The following is a 21,940-nucleotide window of genomic DNA, read 5'->3' as shown; positions in this document are numbered from 1 at the left end:
TTTTTAGTATTGGTGAAATCATTTTAATAACTAGTCATGAAGTTAAAAAGTAAAATAAGCAAATGGAATTTATCACATTTTAAAGATCAGTCTCACCTGCTCATTCAGTCATTGGATGTTTGTTTATTTCTTCAGCACATACTAAATGCTAGGCACTATTTTAGGTTCTAGAGGTAGAGTAGTGAACAAAAGGAAAAAAGACTTCCCCTCCTAGAAACCATATTCTTGTGAATTCTGGTGAGTGTGAGGAATTAAATATGCAAATGTGGTCTTCTTCCCCCTCTGTTAACTGATTGTTATTTTCTAAAGACCTCGTCTGAAAGTTCCGGTCATAAGCGATCTTCCAGTTGGGGACGAACATACTCCTTCACGAGTGCGGTGAACAGAGGGTGTGTGACAGAAGAGGAAAATAAGAATGTGAAAGCCGGGGCCCAGGCCATGCTGCAGGTGCGTGTCCAGCCAGAGATGGAAAGGCCCCCAGTTGGAGTCAGTTTGAACATTTTGTTTATTGAGATAACATCGTATAAAGTATGGTGGTATTTTTAGCCATCTGTCAGTAAACAACCCTTAGATTCTCATTCTATGTTTTCTTCCTGATTTCTCACCTTCAGTTTGAAAAGATTTTTTTTTCTAGTCAAAGGAGAAATATGAACTGGTTGCAGGTTTTTGAGAGGAATTATTATGCAGTGAATGTAAAATGATTGAGATTTAAATCTGAAAAGTATCTTCTGAACACATATGGGAAGTTAGTAACTGGACTCGAATTTACAAGACAAGCATGCTGATTATATAATCTTATAAGTCATATTCCTTTTAAAAATTACCTGCGTTTATGAAGAATGATGATTAATGTATTAATTTTTAGATGTTTATCTGAATGAATATATGGAATAGAACCGTTACCATTTGAGGACATCAGAAAGAACAATTTTGGCTCATCACTTAATCTCCGCTGACCTCAGGATTTTATTTCAAAAATGAGGATTGGAGATTACCTCTTGGGTCCCACCCAGCTTGAAAGTTGTTAGAGTATAAGTGAAAACACAGGGTGCCTCTCTTTCCCCTACTCCCTGGCACCCCACCCTCCATGCTGTATCCATGTTTGTAGTCGAGTCCAGTTAGGCCTTGCACACAGAGGCCAGGCGTGGAGTCTGGGGATGGCATGGGCATGGCATGCATTTTACCCAGTTTTCAATGACGCCGTATTTCTATCATCTGTCTCTTCATAGGATTCCTTATCACGCTATCCTTTTTATTTTCAAGGTACTTAGCAATTTAATACGCTGTAACTAATGAATTTTCTCATTTTTCAAAAATAAATCAGCAAATAATTTGAAATTAACTTAAAAAAAAAATCAAGATGGGGCTAGCCCAGTGGCGCAGCTTAAGTGCGTGCACTCTGCTGCGGTGGCCCGAGGGTTCACAGGTTCGGGTCCCGGGCGCGCACTGACGCACTGCTCGTTGAACCATGCTATGGTGGCATCCCATATAAAGTAGAGGAAGATGGGTATCGGATGTTAGCTCAGGGCCAATCTTCCTCGGCAAAAAAAAAAAAAAAAAATCAAGATGATTTTACTTGAGTAGCTTCCAAGAACTTTGGTGCAGCTCGTAAATATAACCTGTGTCCTCACAGGGAAATACTTGCAGGAGTCCCTGTCCTGTTTCCCTCAGTAACCCCCTTCCTCCAAGTGGATTGCCAGATTGCCACCATCAGACATCCCATTGTCAGCCAGTGGGAGTTGTGGGTGCCAGTTATCTCCCTGGGTTCAGAAGAGTGTTATTTGTTTTCTGAAAGGATAAGTTACATCTACTTGGATGTAACCAAGAAAAAAATTTTCTACTGGCTTATAGTGCTACAGTTTTAAACAAGTGTTTAGTTTGGATTTAAATAGCTGTTTTTGTTCTCGTTGTATCCAGGACCTTGGTCCTTTGCTTGGTTTGTTAGGAAAAAGTGGCCAAATGGAGATTTGATAAGATAGTACTCTTCTATAGTTGCTTTTTAAAAGTACAGTTTGGACATGTTAATTTTATTTATTTTTACCTTAACACTAACACGGTAATAAGAAATATTTCTGGAGTTGGCATTTTGAGGTTTTTACAAAGCAAAGTGAAAGAAGTATAATACATGAAGACTCTTCACTTTTACTTGGGAATATGCAGTACTTTCAAATTCAAATCAAGAAGCCAAATACATTGAATTAAAAGGATCTACATTGCAATATATCATCTATGGCGTACGTCTTTAAAAAACAGACTCACAAAAATTACACTAAAACTGCTATAGTTTGTTGGTCAAAAAATTCTTTTTCCTGAAGATCCTACAGATCTGAGGCAGAGTGTAGAGCTGTTGGATGACTATCTGAAAATATTGTGAAATGTTTTTATCTTAATAATTCACTTAGGTTTTATATTCTACTGCATAATATAGTTCTCATATTAAAAATATGTGTTCCTGGAAGATGTGCAGTGTCAATCATGTGGCTTTGACTACTTCCTGGCACGCCATTTCTCCTAGAGGTCCACACCCTTGTTGGGCGTGGCTGGCCGTGCTTCCTGTCAGCAAGTTGTTCCTGTGCTGGGAGAGTCAACAGTAATCAGATAGTTGTTTCTAGCCGCTGGCTGACCACAACTCCTCTTCCTTTCCCCTTCCCCCACCCCAAAATTTCTCACCCAGAAGTGGTGATCCTATCTTACTTTTTCTCTCCCTCCCACCCCCCCACTTTTTTTGAGGGAATTTTAAGAAGTCCTCAAAAGCTTTTCTGATTCATAAAATTTCTAAAGTTGCAGTATTAATATGTAATAGTAATTTTTTTCTAGGAAAGGTCTTACAGGTATCTCAGTATTTAAGTGATTCTAAGAGTTGAACTAAAAAAAATCTTGAGTGTGTATTGGTACCACTTGTCTTAATTGAAATAACACAAAGTGATTCATTGGTAGTGAAATTAATATCATTATCTTTAAGCAAATTTTTTTCAGATTTATATGTTTAATTATATCTTCTAATGTAAAATTTGTTGATTTTAAGGTGTTTTTGACAAATGCTGCAAATGTCTTTTTGTTGGAACCGTGTGCTGAAGTTCCCATGCTCTTGAAAGAACAAGTTGATACTTGTAAAGCTGTGTTGATTATTTTTAGGCGCATGATAATGGAGCTTACAATGAATAAAAAGACATGGTAAGTTTATTTCAAATTAATTAATATCGTAAAACAGATGTTTTTGTTTTTCAACATAATTAAAATGTTAAAGCCTCTATTTATTAAATGGCTTTACAAAGTTAACAATAAGGTAATAATTAGTCTTTTGTAACAGTTTCTGTGAATTATGAAGAAGGTAAGTATCCAGTACTTTGATAGTTCATTTATTTTCATTATTGGTTTTAAAAATGTTCTTGAATTAAGAATAAGTAGTTGTATTACTTAATAGTAGATTTTTCCATTTTAAACTATCATCAAACAGTTTTGTGAAAAAGCAGTATAACTGGTGTTTTATAATCTCATTCTGCATAAGCCCAGGAGAGTTTGTTAATGGCTCTGAAATGCTGTTAACTGATTTTTATTGCTTCAAACTTCAAGTTTTAATTTCTTTTTGGAAAAACAATAACTTTAAGTGATAAATTGTCAGAGTGGCTAAATAAATAGTACAGACAAAATATAGTGGTGGTGTTAAAATATGGTTACGTAAAATGTCTTCATTTTTATCCTTCATTTTTGTTTGGTGTTTTTGTGTTTATAATACCCCTAAAGGTAAACGATGCATTAAATTTTTTCCTGTGCCCTTCTCCCATAATGAATGTCTTCAGATCACTCCAGTTTTGAGGTCTTTTCAGAGGTTCTCAGCAACAGATCAGAGTGGCTCACAGTCACTTTCCACTCCTCTCTTCCTTCATGCATCGGAAAGGCAGCCTCTCTGTTCTGCCTTTAAAATGCCTCTCCAGTCCATCCTTCGCATGTTCCTCCCACCCAGCCACTACCCTCCAGCAGACAAGCTGCCCTCGCTGCTTGCCTGGCTGTAGTCAGCACTCCCCCAGTTTTCTCTGGGCTGGGCTCTCAGTCCACTGAGGCCACTGCAGACCAGCGCTGGTGGCACACTTCCCTCCTGGAAATTCTCGGGGTCCCCATTACTCAGCTGTGTTCTGGAGGCCCTTTCTGGACCTCCTTGAGTCAGCACTAAGGGTGCTTTGGAAGGATCTCTCTGCAGTTGGTGGAAACCATAGAAATGAGGCAGAAATGAGCTGGCAGGGGCCTCCGGGGCATCGAGTCCAGCCCTTTTCTTTCTCAGATGAGGGAAGGGAGGGCCTGAAGAATCCTGTCCCACAAAAAGTTCACTAATACAGAAACCACAGTATCAAAATGATTATTTTAAGATGTAAATTTCAATGTCATTCTTTCCCAGATTTTTAAACTTAGCACTATTTTCCAAGAAGCAATTGTTAAAGCTGGAAATATTACAGTGATGAACAATATGATTTAAACAAAGTTAAATGCTGCATCAGTAATATTGAAAGTAATGAGAAATGCTGGTATGCTTTCAACTGAAATATGTGCTCCTCGATACCACAGTTATATCAATAGTATTTTGATAGCTTTTTTTTCTTTGAAAACTCTATGAATTCAGCATACCATTGTATCAGCAGTATTTTGATATTTTTGATAATATTTTTTTGGTGAAAATTCTAAGAAATAAAATTAAGCAATTCTTCTCTGTTCTTTAGTAATTCAGAAATTTTCAGATAAAAATATAAAAAAACAAATTATAGAAATAGATGAAAATACCAAAAAATAGTCTGTGGAGCATAGAAAGGGATGTGACCTGTTTCCCTAGCAGATTTTCTTATGTAGTTTAGTACCAGACAATCCCTGAGTTCCCTCCCCTCTGTCGTCCAGTAAGTAACTGCTAAGCTTCTGCTGTGAGGATATGGTGTGAACTAGATGGACTAGGTTCCTGCCCTGGTGAGTTTTCCGTCCTCATAGACTGAGAGACTTAATGAGCACAGAAACAATACCAGTGGGATTAAGTGCTAACAACAGTGAGGCTGGCGAAGGGGACAGTGTGGAGGGCAGGGGAGTTTTCTTCATCAGGTGTCAGGAAAGGCCTTTCTGAGCAGAGCCCTGAGGGAGGGGAGAGAGGAGCCATGGGAGATCTGAGGGAAGAGCATTCTTGATGAAGGAACAGCAAGTAACAAGCATGGTGTGTTCCAGGCAGCACAAGACGACAGCCTATGTGGCAGAGCAGACGGAGAGGGAGAGTGGGAGGGGATGAGGCAGGGGCAAGCCAGAGCCAGGTTGCACGGGGCCTTGCAGGCCTCAGGAAGGACACTACTACCTCTCTGTGTGTGCTCAAGAGTGTGACACAGCCTGATTTACATTTCCAAAAGACCTCTCTGACTGCCACATGGAGAAGAGACAGTGGGGAGGAGCACAAAGTCTGTGGCCATTGATGATAGCAGCTTTGACCAGGGCTTGTAGCCAAGGAAGTGCTAAGAAGTGGTCCTGAAATAGTGAATAACTGGCGTGTGAATGAGTAACAATACCATCTGTGTGAGAAGATGAGGACACAGTAAATAATGAGGAGTGCAGGAAAATCCTCTTCCTCTACCAACAGCAGGACAGCACATGTGTGTAATTTCATGTGCTCTAATAGGAGTTTGTTACACTCTGAGCCGTTTTCCTTTGAAGAGGAGTCACCAAAAGTCAGTGTTTCACAAAATAGAAAGGAATAAGCTGGAGTCAAAACTGTTAGGAAAGGTTTTTCCAAACTGGAGACAATTTTTTCACCCTCATTTTCGTCCAGAAGACTCTGCATGGGAATTTCATGGCTTTCCAAGCTTTCATAGGTTCAGAAATTAAATTAACTCTGTCTTTGTCAGTCATTGCTTTGATCAGGTTTGCAGTTTTTGATAGCAGTTCCCGTGACTGAGATTTGATTCGAAAATTATTATGTCTCTTGTTCTCATCATCATGTTTGCAGGATGGGTATGTAACCATTCGTATGGAAGGGATCATTTTTTTTGTCTTAAGCGTGACATAATGTGAGCAGACAGTGGTGACACTGGGGGCTGCCCTTCCCCGCACCTGCGATAGGGGCCTGGGGACCCAGAATGTGGTGAGCGACAGGCTGTCCTCTTTTCTGCATCATTTCTTCCCTCATTCTCCTCTTCAAAGTCGCTGTCCACTCCATGCACATGTGCCCAGATCTCCCGTGACTTGATAGTCCTTATTCTGTGCTTCCAGAATCCATAGGCAATGTACAGCACAAGCAAACAAGTAGAACAGAGTGCAGCGAGAGTGTATGCCAACAGATAACCCCGGGATGAAAATCAAATTGGTTCAGCTACAAATAGGGCAGGAAATGCCTAGAGGTCATTATACCATGAGAAGCTGAATGAGATTCAACGTCATGTTAAGAGAAAATAGTGTACCAGTATGCAGAAATATGAGAAAAAAGGAACTGTGATTTAGAGATCTCATTATCTGACCTGGAGTACTTTTCCAATTCTCGATTTTATCACTAAGGAGCAGTAAGGCCAAGGAGAATGTTATAAAGATGAATGAATGTTTTGTGTAGAAGACCTCGAAGGAGAAGTTAAAAGGAACCGGGTGATTTCCCTCAGAGAACAAACAGACCTCCCTTATATTGCAAAAGATAGAGTGTTCTCAGTTTCCATGGAATTTAGGAAAAGAAGTGAGCAGACACTCTAATATGAAGAATGTAACTTAGCTGTAAGAAAGAAAGATGCCCTTTGCCTGTTCTAAAGAACTTATTACTATTATCATAATTAGCAGTGTTATTTTTGCCTCTTCAGTGCTTTATACTCTTCAAAGACCTTTTACATAAAAGCCCCCTTCTGTGAGGGACGCTGTGACTAAGATGTCGTGATTGCAGTTATCTCAGCTGTGAGGGACGCTGTGACTAAGATGTCGTGATTGCAGTTATCTCAGCTGTGCCCCATGGTGCAGAGTCAGGATCTTTCAGGCATAAAGCTCTGTGCCTCCAAGTGACCAACGGTGACCTTTCCAAACCCTCCTACCTGTGAGAATACTGTGGAGTTCGGTCATACAATGGTGCTGACTGCATATCTTCCCAGAATGAAGACCAGAAGGTCAATTTTATTTTCTATCACAAAGGTAGATAGGGAGACCTTACAGGTCAATAAAATAATAGATGTGAAAATTAAAGGTTGCTGCATAAGTTCAAACAGGCACTGCTACTCACTGAGTGCCTTTACGGGACCCCAGCACAGTTGGAGAAACAATCTTGCCTCCCTTTGTGCAAGGGGAGAAAATCAGGCCAGGATGATACCTGTTTTATCCTTCTTATTGATGTGGGCATCAGGAGGAGACATAGTTTTACAACTGTTGTAACATAAAGTAGCTTATTTTGATAAAATATGGTATTCGTTATGTAATTGGCATTCGGATTTTTAATACTTTTAAGGAATACATGATTATCAATGTTGCTGAATTCTTAAGAGATTTCTTGTACCCATGAATTAAGGTGCTTTGGAGATGTGATTAATAATATAAGCTTTTATTTTGGGTGGCGCAGGGAACAGATGTTGCAAATACTACTCAGGATAACAGAAGCTGTCATGCAGAAGCCAAAGGATAAACAAATAAAGGACTTATTTGCCCAGAGCTTGGCAGGGTTACTGTTTAGGGTAAGTCTTTTTCATTAAAACTCTGCGAATGCAAGAAATGAATTAGATTTCACAGTGAATTAGTTTTAATCATTGAGAATTTTGAGTAAAATTTACCTAACTTTAAATTTCTAGAAATTTTTCTTCTTAGCTTTGTCCTGAAGGTTCTAATCTATTCTTTACAGTTAGTGCTGAGCTTCTTTTAGACCTTCCCACCTCTCTGCCATCTACTTCCTCTTTTGATTTGTTTGAGGTTGGTAGAAATTTAGAAGATGAGAAGAGCTGATTGCCTTGGTGGAGCACCAGGTAGATTTGAAGAGGTGAAGGATAAACAGAAGTTTGGGAATGGGAGTAAGGTCAGGGAGTGGTTCAGGCTAGAAATAAAAATGCGAGAGCCATTGGTGTGTTGGTCAGTTGTGTTTAAAGCCACACGACTGGATGGGATCACCTAGGGAGAGAATAGTGGCAGAGAGAGAAGAAGCCCATCTCCATAATTGGTGGAGGAGAGGAGCCAGCCAAAGATGCTGAGAAAGAGTGGCCAGGGAGCTAGGAGGGAAACTAGAGGAGCATGTATCCTGGATGTCTGGAGAAGAATGTTGGGTAAGAGAACTGCCAGTTGACCATTGGCTTTGACAAGATGTAGGTAGTTAATGTTTTAGGGGATTGAGGCCCACTTGGAGAGGATAGAGGAGAAAATGAGAGCTGGCCAGTGGAGGTAGCAAGTATACTCAAGGCTTTGCAGAGATATTGATGTAGATGGGAGGAGGGAAAAGGGAGCTAGCTGGAGCGGGCAGCATGCCTGGAGGGCAGGGTTTAAGGTAGGTGGTATTAAAGTATGTTTGCTCGCCAGTGGAGATGGCCCAGTGTGGGAGAGAACATGTTAGATAGTCTGGTGGAGAGAGAGGAGAACTGCAGAAGTGAAGTCCTTGGTAAGGTGAGGAGGCCTGGGCTGGCCTTGGTGGGAGCAGAAAGCCAAGGAAGTAGCTGTGTTTCCTGCACCTCACGTGGTGAGAATGGTTAAGGGCACGAGTAGTCTGATGTCACCCTAAGGGAGAGAGAAGAGAAGGCGGATGATGAACTAACTGCCTGGGGAGTGGAAGTTTTAAAGGATCCTGAGAGCAGTAGCCTATTGCAGCATTGTTCTAGAAAGCACTAATATTTATGGGATGCATAGAATTTATGAAGCATTTCTGAAAGAGAACAGTGTGAAGGACTCTGGAAAAATGTGACATTCTGCACAAGTAAAGGCATCAGTACAATGGATAGACCTGGCTTTGAATAATTTGATTAGGAGAAAGCATGGTGGATCATGAGCTGGAAGTGACAGTTGCAGGGAGAAGTTGTTAACTTCCCTCTTCAGTTGACTTGAAGGTGGTTTTTGAGGATATATATTAAGAGCATATCTAGAAGACAAGTAGGACATGTAGGTGAAGGTGACAAAAAGAGAAATTAATTCTTTAAATAAAGCTAAATATTCACATTGTAACACAAGAGAACCCAACTGTTCATATTAATTTTTAATAATTTATTATGATTGAGTGATCTTGACTTGATGAAAAATGTCTGAGAGGCTGCAGAAATAATTGCCATGTGCTCACTTGCCTCCTGAATAATATAATCCCTTTTACTCTGATTGCTTTGCCTAGTTATTGGATATATGACGTGGTCTACACATCCTTTTGTGTGTCTCCAACTTTGCTGTGCTCTTGCCTCGGGGGTGGTACTGACCACTTGCTTTGCTGCCCACCTGGACATACAGACGCTCTCCTCAGTGTCTTTGCTCTGACTTTGCTCTGACTCTCATGGAGCATCTCACTGTTGGCACCTTCCTGATCTCCCAGTTCTGTTGGGACTGGGACTGTCAAGTGACATGGCCTGAAGCCAAGCTCAGGCTCTTTCCTGGGCCTCATTCCTCACCAGTTGCCTGGCCCTGCATCTAGTGTGTATGTTGGAATTAGAGCAAGAACTTGTTACTGAATTAAGCCAGAATCTATTGTGGAGTTGTGTTTTTTGTTTGTTTGTTTGGTTTTGGGTTGGGGGTGGAAATCCCCCTTATTGATGGGGAAATCTTTTCAGATGTCACTTGAAGATTAGTTTTGAGTCCATGATCAATGATTTTGATGCCATTGTTATTATTTTGGCAATGGTTAGATGGATCAAGAATGCTTACATTAAGAACTAACCATAAAATAGTGGAGAAATGATGATCTTTTTGGAGTTATACAGTTTCTGGGTTCTGACCCCAGCTCTGGCACTTCCTGGCTGTGTGGCCTTGAGCAAATTACTTCACCTTTCTGAGTCTCTGCCCTAATCTGTCACAACCAGGAAAGGATTCTTTCCTACCTTGCAGGGTTGCCATAAGAATCAGAGAGGATTCATTTTGGATTTATGATCTTCTGTTGGTCTTCCAAGTCCTTTTGTGAGATCCAAGGGGGGAGAAAAATGTGAAAGGTCTAGACAGATCTGCCAGGCAATCAAGTGAGCATCATCTAGTCCCATACTAAAATTAAAATGTGCCGTCTAATTGTTATTCGCCTGGTCATGCAGACTGTCGACAATTGCCAGATGCTTAATTTTTAAACATTTGAATAAGGAGACTATTAAAGGGGACAGGAAATTTTAAATTGCCATTATCCTTTTATCTTTTTCTAATTTTTCCTTTAGTGTGTAGTTTTTTCTCTGTTAGTAGATCACTTGGGTTGGCAAATTTTCTTCAAATGATAGTTAAGTTTTACTTAGTTTTAAATATTTACCAGATAATGGTGATTGTCATAAATGATGTTTTAGTCTGTTGTCAGTGCTAAATCTGACCTTATGCTTGAGGCTCTGAAGGTACATCAGTAAACTTGGACTCTGGTCCTTCTGTTTACAGTCTAAGCCATTACTTTAAAGTTCTGTAGTCCCCTAATGTAGTGAGTAGAGAAATGTAGAAAGTGGCTGTCTAGGAAACGTATATAAGAAAAGGAGTGATTTACAGGTGAAGGTTTTTTTTTAATACAGCTTGTGTGTCAACATGTATTTGATAAAACATGAATTTCAATGCTGAAGGAAGCTTGGAGATGCTCTTATTCAGCTTTTTATTTTTAACGAGAAATATGACTCCAGAAAAGCCAAGTAAATTGCCTGGGTTACAAACCAAATTAGTGACAGAACCAAGAGTTCTGTCACTCTTCTTCTTAGAAAAGAGTAACTTATTAAAAGGATGCCCTGCCTTCAAGTCCAAAGGTGCCGCCCCTCACCCCCTGACTATATTTAATGATTTTGCTCTGTGTGGAACTGTTATTAGTTGTGAATTATGATGATGATTCAACGGGTCTGTGTACATGTCTGTGAGATGAATTTTGTAAGCTGCAGGAAGTTGTTGTTCTGTCCTTGTTTTATAATTAGTCAATAAAGTGAAGCCAATGCAAGATTCCCAATACAGGGCATCTTACCACACCAAAACATCGGCCTTTGAACCCAAAGCTAGTGCTAGAAACAAATGTGAGGCTGAGTCCTGCTAACATGGCCAGTCTCTACTTTTTCTTCTTACTCTGTTAAGATAATATTTTTTATCTACTATTTATTAATTTTGTTGTATGTGTGTATTTTATGGTGATGGCCTCAAACTTATTTTGAGAACATGAGTGTAAAAATGAATTCGAAGAAGCTGGCATTTTAGTCATAATAAAAATATATAATAAAGTATTAATTATAAATGATAAAATTATTTTAATTTTTTCCTTTGCATTGTCTTTAATTTTTAAAAAATTCATTCATCTTAGAATCAGATTATAAGTCTGAGTGTTTAAAACCTGGTTTTCAATGTACTTAACTATTTTAGCTCAACTTTAACATTTTTACCTCTTTAAAAAGTATAGTAAACATGATCTGAAAGATAGAGAACAGGTACATTACAAAAGGGTCACTTTAAATATGATTTTTGAAGTGATGAGAACAGGTCTGTCTAATTACAGACTGCTTTTTATATCTCAAAGTTTCCTTATATCTATGTTAAAGAAAAATTTCTCTTTTAATTAAAAAGCAAATTCATCCCTCTCCCATGCATAGTACAATCCTTGAAGACAGTGGGAGCATATTTGCGTCTGGGTTGGGCAGAAATATTTGCAAGTTGGCACCTTAACAAGTACATTTAGCTCTGACACAGATCAGGAAAGTTACACAGACTTTGGATATAAAGATTCCCTCTACTAAGATTAGGAAGGGATCTGAGGCTCGTCTGGGATGGACTTGGTACGTATTTCAAAGGAGACACATTTTTATTTGAATTTTAAAAGATGTGGAATATTTTGGCAGAGATGAGGAACTGGGCAATTTCAAGGTAAGGAAATATCCAGAATATATGCATAATTGACCAGTTGTGTGGGTCATATGACCACACATGTGACCAATTATAGTGCTGTGGACCATAAGGCTAGAGGAGGGACATGGAGAAGTGAATAGACTCTTCAGGAAAGGAGTGATAAGGCCTCTGAGGAGGAAATGCAGAGAACTGTGGGAACTGAAAGCTGCTTACCAGAGTCTGGGGGTGGGGTGGCAGTCAGGGACAACTTGGACAAAGTGATGTCCAAGTTGTGACCTAAAGAATGAGTAGGAGTTTAAAGAGGCAAAAAGGAGGGAAGAGAAGGAAGGAACAGTATGTGCAAAGGCCAGGAGCAAGAGAGACCAGGTCCAGGAACTAGAAGAATCTCAATGGAAGAAATCAAATTCTTTTTACTATTTTGCTGTGTTACAGGTGCCTGCAGAACATGCAAGTAGAGCTGTCTAGTAAGCAGATAGGTAGGTCAGGAAACCAGCAAAGAGGCGTGGGCTGAACATGGAGATTCGGAAGTCAGCAGTATACAGATGATAAGTGGAGCCACGGGAATGGAGACCAAAACTCAGGCTGGAAGTGGGGTGGGTAGGAAGGGAGAAAGCCAGAGCAGTCAGTTGACTGGGAGATGAGGAAGTGCAGATGGAGTGAGCGCGGAACATTCTCTCAGGAAATTTGGCTTTGAAAGGGGAAGAAAGAGAGCTCTACGAGAGGGAGAAGTCTGAGTTTAAGGGAACTTTTTTGCTTTTTTTTTTAAGATGAGGAAGAATTGGAGCATGTTTAAATGCTAATGGGGAGGAACTGGGGAAGTAGGATAGGTTGGAGATAAAGGAGAGGTGGGGCTGATAGAAACACACAGACTCTGAGGGAGAGGGCCAAAGCAGAGGAGGGGACAAGTATAGAAGAGCAGGAGCCTGTCTTTGCTTATAGCCTTCACGTGGAGACGAAGCTGGGCAAGTGCATGGATCTTGTGGGCAGAGGTTGAGGGCGTTGTTGTTTAAGGGGTTCTGTTTTCTCTGATGTCTGCAGTGAGTTCATCTCCTAAAAATCAGAGAGGAGTTGGTGGGGTTGGAGGTTTACATATAGAAGAGAAGGTTTGAAGTAGCCTGTAGAGAATGAGGGAAAGAGCTGTCTCAGGAAACAATAGTTGTTGTACAGAGAGCTTTGTCTTCTCTCCAGTTATGGCCAGGACCAGCCATAGACACTAGAATAATTTTGAATCAGTAGCTTAGTTCATAATGGTAGCTAATTTCACAGTAGCTCAAATCCTGATTACAGTTGATCAAATGAATTTTGAGAAATTAAAAGAAAATATCCAAAAGGACTTTTTATTTTAAAATTCATTTTATTGATAGTAATTTAAAATATCCTGTTAAAGATTATACTTTTTGCAATTGAAGATGATTGAATTCTCTTGTTGGTTGGTTGGTTTTAGACGCTCATTGTGGCTTGGATCCGAGCAAACCTCTTTGTGTACATTTCTCGAGAGCTCTGGGATGACTTTCTTGGTGTGCTGTCCTCCCTCACTGAATGGGAGGAGCTCATCAACGAGTGGGCCAACATCATGGACTCCTTGACAGCAGTGCTCGCGAGAACCGTTTATGGAGTTGAGATGACAAACCTACCTCTGGACAAATTAAGTGAACAAAAGGAAAAGAAGCAACGAGGCAAAGGTATTTCCACTCTTACAGGGTAACACCACATGTCTGAGACTGGGGAGGGGTGCGTATTTATACATCTAGGCAGTATTGCATGAAATTTCATAATAAACTGAACCAGCCGTACACAGTATCTTTTTAATGGTGGCATTAGATGGTGTCTCATAGCACTCTGTCCCCTTAATGAGGATGATGAATTTATGGAGAGGTTGTGGAAGACGAAGGATGAAGGGGAGCAGTAGCAGTGGTAGCAGTAGTAGTAATAACAGTAATAATAATAGCTACTGCTTTGTACATATTGTCTCTCTTCACCCTCCTGGTAACCTCTGAAGTAGACACTACTATTCTGATATCACAGACAAAGAAACTGAAGTACAGAGAGTCCACAGTGATTGACTCATTCAAGCTCACATAGTAAGAAGTGGTGAAGCCAGAAATCAAAGCCAGGCAAGTCCAACTCAAGATGCCACATGGTTAAGGTGTATTCTCTGCCTCCCTAGGAAAGGTGGAAAAATTCTGAATGCTTCAGATGGGAATCATTTTTGGCTTTGTTGTGTTTCTGGGTAAAAATTGTTTTGAGACCTAAAGTCAGATCAAGGTGGAAAACATCACTCATGGTTTCTATTGGGGATGACAGTTTGGCAGCCCCTGTCTTCATTACTGTCTTTAAGGCTATGACACAGTCCTTGGATTAATTTACTTGTACTCAAACTTACTATGTAAAGGTTTTGAGGCAGCTCATAGAAATACGTATAATACAATAGATAAAATACATAAGGACGTTGGGGCAAAATGAAAGAGGGTGGAGCTACGGGCATGATTAAAATGCCAGAATGCGTGCCGGAGAGCCTCCTGTGCTTGCTGGGGAGATGGGAAGGGGACAGGCTTGAATTTGACTCTGATCTTCACAGGGTTACATCAGAGAATCACAGAATACAAAAGGTAAAACCAATCCACTTGCGTAGGTGATACATGGTTTTTCCTGGTCCTAAGACCTGGGGGGAGTTTCTCTCCAAAGACTCATAAAGAGTTCATTGCTTGCTATGGCAGACCACAACCTCAACAGTAGCCTTAGTATAGGTTGTGTCAGTTAGCTGTTGCTGTGTGACAAAGCACCTCAAAACATAATGGCTTAAAATAACCATTTATGTAGATCATGATTTTATGAGTTGGCAATTTGGATTGGACTCAGTTGGGCAGTTCTGCTGGATTCACTCCTGTGTTTGCAGTCAACCAGGCTGTGAAATAGCCAACTAGGCAGCTCTACTTCTGGGGCTTGGCTAGCTGTCAGCTGGGCAATGGGGACGAGTTGGCTATATATTTTTCACCACCTAGCAGGCTAGCTCGGGCAGTTTGCATAATGGCTTAGAGTTCCAGGAGCAGCAAGAGGGCAAGCCTGAATTTTCAAGTGCATTTCAAATCTGTGCTTGCTACCAAAGTAAGTCATGTGATGAAGCCCAGATTCAGTGTGGGACAGGACAACAGAGGATGTTGATATGGGGAAGTGTGAATCAATTACAATGATTAGTTAACCATAGAGACATGTAATTAACATGACTGATTCTTAAAATACCTTCATTGCTGTCTGTGAGTGGCTTGCCAAAGCACCAATTAGTAAAAACAAGTTAGTAAGAAGCCAAACAAAGTAGTTTTAAGTACATGGCATTCCAGTGGAACAGTTTAATTCCAATTTAGATTTAGACCGTTTAATGCAATGACTTTCTAACATATTTTAGCAGCAGATCTTTTTTTCTCCCCAGTTGAAGCTGTACAGAGCCCCTTCCTAAAAAAATATATTAGACTGGAGATTTAAGATTGACGTAGGGGCAGGGAGCCAAGAACCTGGGCCCTTGGCCTCTCTGTCTTGTCCGCTATAGCAGCTCTGAGGGCCTCTGTGTAAACCGAGTCTAGTGGGGTCAAGGTGCTTCCAGCCAGGAACTTGGCTCTCTAAGACTGTGGTTCTCAGCCCTGAAGAGAGTCTACCTGACCAGGCATGCCCTTCAGGATGGACGGGAGTTGCTGAGACAACCATTCCCAGAGACAAGGACCTTCTCAAACTAAGCACATTTTTTCCTGCCTGAAATTCTTGTAATCCACCCTCTCCCTGAGCCCCCACAATAATCTCTTTCCTCTCACTGTGCGAACACAGATTCATGGGAAGAGATAGGCTTGTCTTAGGAAGGTAAACAACTTCAAAAACACTATTTTCAGAGTAATACAGGACAAATTTAATTATTTAATTATTGGCTTTGGCAAATATTTTTGATTTATTGTATTGCTTTATTCTAAAAACATATGTAAATATTCATTATAGAAATACTTTCCTTTCAAGCACTGGACTTGTGGAAACAAAATATACTCTCAGAGGAATCTAAGTGTGAAAAACAAGCCACAGGTGGTAGCCACCAGCCACATCACACCTGTGTGGAAATCTCTATGTGTCTCATTCTCTTTTCTCTTGTATTTCTTTTGGATCCTTGACTACTCATGTGAAATATTTGACCAGGGCAATGTGAGAGGAAAGAAGAGAATTTGAATTGCAGAGCTGCAATATTTTATTGTTTTGGAGCTTCGCTAAAATAAAATTTTGTATTATTTGTAGATTTTCATTATCCATTCTCATTTGACTGACTCTAATTAGAGTTTATAACATAAACTTCTCTTGGGGGTTTATGAAGAGGTTGGTGTCTATAAGATGGAATATTATTCAAAAATCAGGATCTCTAATTTTATGGTTTATAAAAGTAGTTTTTGGAGTGTCCTGGGAGCAGTGGTGTAACTTCATTTGACATCGTTCTTATACTGAGAAAGGTTTATTAATATATTTTTTTGTATATTGGAGTAAGTACCATGAAGATATGGTAATTTTCATGTGACTGTTGGAGATGCTTGAAAAATACTTTGGCAACAGGAGTTTTTAGATTACTGATATGTGACTAACTTCCTAAATTGCAGTATAGGAAGTGGTACCTAATTTGCAACAAGAGAATCTGCTGATTATATATAAATGTACGTATGAAATTTGCTGAGCAACTGAGGCTATGAAATCAATAATAATGAATTGAGCCTTTATATTATTTTTCTTGTCTTATTTTTTATCAGGCTGTGTTCTAGATTCTCAGAAAGGAACCGCTGTAGGTAGATCCTTTTCTCTCAGCTGGCGGAGCCACCCGGATATGACAGAGCCAATGCGATTTAGGAGTGCCACCACATCAGGGGCACCAGGAGTTGAGAAAGCAAGAAATATTGTTCGCCAAAAAGCAACTGGTAAACATTTATTTAAATATTTTTCAAAGGTCTAGTTGCTATCTAAAATGGATTTATAGGAATAAAATGTTTTAAAATTCCGCTCAGAACTTACATACTAGACCTTTCATTAAATGAGATGTCTTTATATCTTTTTAACTTTCTCTTCTGGTTACTCTTCAAATCAGTTTTTGGTATTTATTTCTAAATTCTTCATTGTGAAAAAGAACTTGAGATGTTAATACTGAGTGAGATATTTGTGCAAAAGAGAGAAAATAGATTTTTTGCTTGAACATTAAGGGAAATAGATTCTTAGTAATCACACGAGTTGCATTATTATTGTTGTTGAACAATATTAATCTTAAGAGGGTGAGGCAACTTGTTCCAGCAAAGAAAAGGAGAATAATGCACTTACTTTTCAGGACTGGTCAGAGACATTTGAATTTTTTGCTTCTTTGGAAAATTGAGCTTTCATGTCTGTAGATGTCCTTACAGCCTGTTAGAATTAACAAGAATTTGAGTAAGAACCCCCAGTTAATCGGACTGCTTTGCTTCACTTTACTCTTAAGACAAAAAGAAATCTTTAAAAAGTAAGCTCACATCCAGTATTTAATAAGAACAAATAAAGAAATCCCCTTCCGCCCCAGTGACTTTGAGGCTATAACTTAAGCTTAAAACAAATGTATCTCCGTTTCCTGTAGTTTTTCACATCAATAATTCCATGCAATTGTAATTGATATTCAGCTTGTTGACTGCAGAGAGTCACAATATCCTTTGGTCATAAATCAAAGAGTCATTTACACTCAGCGTATTTTACATCTTAGCTTCATACAGGTGGCTTAGAATCTTGTTGGAGTTTTTATGAAAATATACCTTAACCCTGACTGTCTCAGGCCTTTTGCCGTAGCTTTAATTGGTAATTATCACCTTATTTACACACACCTCCTATTCTACTTCTGCTTTCCTTCATCCTCTTCCTTGAGAAGAGACCCAATTCCCCATAACAGGCAACTTTAGGGGAGGCTTATTCACTGATTTCCTTTCTCATCCCAAGTCCTCAAAAGTCCTTTCTTCCATCACTGAATACTTAAAGAAAAGGATCAGAACAGAAGTTTATGACAAAGGTGGCATCATGCCTGAGCTTCCCAGATTTCTCCTATCCCTCACAACCCTTGAATTATAATGTTAATAAAAGTGATTGTTCAAAACACTCTTTAAAACTTTATTCTCACATTTTAATGAGCAGCAAATTATTGTATATTGCTTATTAAATATGTATGTATATATGGAACATATTGTATGTTCCATATGCCACTACTTGGCCACAACAGCCGTAGAAGAGATTGTATCTTAGTTTTTCAGCAGGTATTTTAGACCAACAATGTGGTCAAGACACTGGTATGTTTTAGAAAATCCTCAGTACATTTATGCCAGTGAGGTTCTGTTTATCAGTGATCTAATGTCTCTGAAAAGCTATGGTATTGCAAAAATAAGAACTTTTACAAAATCATGTCAAGGTACTTGTAGAGTATGTCGCTTAAAAACCATAAACCTGGCCTTTGTAGGATTAATTAAATTAAAAACACTTGGAACCAAAACCTTTAAAGGTAATGAAGATGAGAGCTATTGAACTGGACAGATCTGTTATCTTTATGTATTTTACACATACATATGTATGGATACATATATATGTATTTTTATTTTATTTTACATTTTTAAAAATTATAAAATATGAATCTTTTTTGTTGCCTGTGAAAACAGTGGTCTTTGAAGATTTTATTATATCATGCTGTTTTATAAAATTAATCTATATAGACTAAATAGTAATGGTTTTACTCAGTTCTATTATTTTTACATTGTGCAGTAATTCACCTTTTCATCTTTTAAAAAGGCCCAGAACATTTTCATGGTAGATTTTGGTTTGGGTAGAGGCCGCCTTTTAATGAGAGAAGAGTAGCTCATGAAGTTAGTTTTTGCTACTTTTAGCATTAAGATGTTTATGATGGAAGACCCATTTGAAAGTGACTTTTTTTTTCCTAATCTCGGTAAGAGAATAATTTAAGATTATTATATTTTGGTTTGCCCCACAGGCTACATTTATGTTGAGAAAATGTCAGTGATGACGGCAAGAGGGAAATATAAGATAAGCAGTTGCAGAGGAGGGAGATGACAATTAATTTAACAGAGAATGCATTAGTTTGCAATTTAAAAGGACTGGCAAGGAGAGTCTTAAAGAATTGTAAAGTAAAACTTTGTTCCTGAGTGTGAATAATGCTAAAATTTTAGATGTCTAAAATGAATGATTAAAGCAAGTCAATTTCCAGACAAAATAATTATATTTTATTATTCCTGAAATATCTAGTGATCTATTTTGGAAAAATGCACAATCATTTGATTTATAAAAGGAAAATTTTTTAAAACACTCAAATGAAACATCTCTGACATTGAGAGATGAACAGATCTTTTATGAAGTTTGAAGTCAGTCAGTTTGATGTTCACATGGAAGTCGTTTTCACTTAAATGTTGTCTTACACCTTTGTGAATTATATTGTAATCACATCGCAGATAGTCCTTTAGAGCTGGAAATTCTGATAGCCAAAGGTTGGGGGAAAAGTCAGGAAAGTAAAAACCTTATTTCACTTTTTGTAAATTTGTCACTACTGTTTGTAGTTCTATTTCATTATTGTTAAGTAAAACCGTGTAAAAATAATAAAACAGCAAGTAAAGCTTTATATTTTTGTTTTAAGCATAAAACTGATTTTACTGATGGTGGCTTTATATATATGAGGCATATTCTTTTCCTGTGTCTCTCCATTTTTCTCACATGGTCATTTGACTAGCAGTATATAGAAAACTTAAGAACATCATAAAGTTTGTACTAAGAAATTATGGATTTATTAAGCACGAAATGTGATATGAAAGGATGGGTTTCATGAAGATTTTTACCTTTTTTCCAAATACCAAATCATTTAATGTTCAGTTTGACTTTTATATGTTCTTGAGCTTTTAGGATATTTAATTTACTAAATGATTTGCTTTTGAATACAGTCAGCTCTCAGCAAACCAATTTTTGAATTATTTATTATTTACAGAACAGTTTTCATCTTAGGCTAGATTTGCCTCCCTCACTGTGGTCTTTTTGTTTGTGTCCTTTAGGAAGGGAAAACTGATTATAATGTCTGCCCAAATAAACTGACAACTTAAATGCGAATCTGATACACAGCAGAAAAAAAGGAAAGACTAAAGAGATAAATCATTCTAAAATACAATTCTTTGTGAATTGTCCATTCTCCCATGTCATCAGAATGACTGAAAGTTGGCTGTATTTAGAGACAGTGATTAAATACAGTGCTTTTGTACTGACTTCCCTTAAAGTTTAAAATGACCTCCTTTAGATATCTAAGGAGAGCCCAGAAAAATAATAATAATAAAAAAGAAGTGAAAGATCCTGATGTTCTTCTGACATAATTATTACTTTATCTTTCCTGGAAGCTAAGCGAAGCCAGTCTATCAGCAACTGTGTCCACCTTTCTGAGGCTTTGCCTGCCACTAAAAGCGTCCCGCTCCTCCTTCACACCGTGAGCGCTTTCTTCCCTGGTCTCTCTTACTCCTCTTGCTCTCACAGGCTGTCAGGTACTGTAATGCTGTCTCATGTGTCCGTCAATGTCCCTGGGCTTCTGCTCGCCTCTGGGCCTTGCTTCCTTTGTTAATATCCCCACATCATGCATGCGTGCCTGGCTGTTGCACTTTGCGTTTATTTTCAGTGAATATTAATAATTGTTTTTATGTAGTTAGAAGTTTAGTAGCAATTGAATAGTCAAGAAAGATTTCTGTAACACCACTGGTCTTTGCATTCCCTGTTAAGACGGATAAAGGGGTTTTTGGCCCTTAGTTTTTGATAGGGGAAAACTGTGATGCCTGTCTCACTGTGCCTTCTTGTGCCTTCTATACAGTGCCTGTAGAATAGAAGGGAATTCTCATAAAATTTTACAAAAGTTTTGAGCACGTCAATGTTAGAATGCTTGCTGTGCCTCTCCCAAAATGAATAAACTGGAAAAATTATGCAGGCAAGACTTCCTTGGAATTAATAAGTTATAATAATGTATAAAGTAATGATCAGTCTATGCAGATTCATACTGATTATTGAAATTCGAGTAGAAAAGTCCTAAAAAGTGGTAATTTTCGAAACAAAGGAATATTGTTTCTGGGCTTCAGCCACTTAAAATTGAGTTTAGCTACATGTGGTTTACACAGTACATTTTCTGGTTTTTTAAGACATTGTAACACCAAAAGTGATTTTTGGCATAGATGCCTCAAGAAAAGAATTTTCTTTGCTCTACAGTGAGTAATTAGGTCTATGTCTACTTATTTTTCAGTGATTCCGAGATGAACTGAATCTTTTTACTAAAGAGGGAAATATTTTCATGTTCTTTTCTATTTTCAGAAAGATGCCTTTATAGATTAGTATTTATTTACTATTGGAGATAGCCTAATTGTGGCTTTCTGTAGCACTGAATCATCTCATATTGTGGTTTAGCAAAGCAAAATTAAAGCTTAATTTCCCAGATGAGTGTGTAAAATATATTATTTAATTTACAGAATATGAGGGAAGTTAGTTTCATTGAGACTAGAGACTATGTTTCTTAGAAAACTCTTTTTCTCTAGTAAATATCTAAGGTGAAAAACAGTAAGAATGGTACATGGGAAGATAGTCACCAGTCGGTTAAATTACTGGTGAGCATTAACTGCTTGATAATTTCGTTTTCAAAAAAATACTACTGCCTAGAGATGATTAATAGGGTGGTTAAAATAGTTTTATTTTCTATTTGTCTGATATACACTCAAAAGGAATTTTTTTCATGGTGAAAAATTTTCTTTTTTCACAGTCTATTTTGTTCCCCATATCGTTTCAATTAAGTTTTTTACTAGTTTGTCTGGAATATGTTCTCACAAGAAGTCTCTTCCTGTTAGTAATCTCATCTTGGAAACTTTTTTCTCAGTCAGTATTACATTTTAGTTTACTCAGATTCTTGATTCCAATATATGCATACACAGTTCCAAAGAAGTTGAATATGATTTAGAACAGT

At 38.4% G+C, this 21,940-nt stretch overlaps 1 protein-coding gene across 9 annotated transcripts in view; it reads left to right on the top strand.

The window, feature by feature from the left end:
- Positions 1–21,940, top strand: part of RALGAPA2 (Ral GTPase activating protein catalytic subunit alpha 2) — a 334,286-nt gene that overhangs the window by 108,087 nt on the left and 204,259 nt on the right. For all 9 annotated transcript variants that reach the window (XM_058563323.1, XM_058563324.1, XM_058563325.1 and 6 more), the window contains 5 exons: positions 310–447; positions 3,026–3,174; positions 7,547–7,658; positions 13,385–13,622; positions 16,710–16,874. In XM_058563323.1, coding sequence (XP_058419306.1) covers positions 310–447; positions 3,026–3,174; positions 7,547–7,658; positions 13,385–13,622; positions 16,710–16,874 — 802 coding nt within the window. The remainder of the gene's footprint in view (positions 1–309; positions 448–3,025; positions 3,175–7,546; positions 7,659–13,384; positions 13,623–16,709; positions 16,875–21,940) is intronic.

Source organism: Diceros bicornis, chromosome 19 (assembly GCF_020826845.1).
Source record: "Diceros bicornis minor isolate mBicDic1 chromosome 19, mDicBic1.mat.cur, whole genome shotgun sequence".
NCBI lineage: Eukaryota > Metazoa > Chordata > Mammalia > Perissodactyla > Rhinocerotidae > Diceros > Diceros bicornis.
Note: the sequence above shows the minus strand (reverse complement) of the source record. Positions and strands in the feature narration are given on the sequence as shown.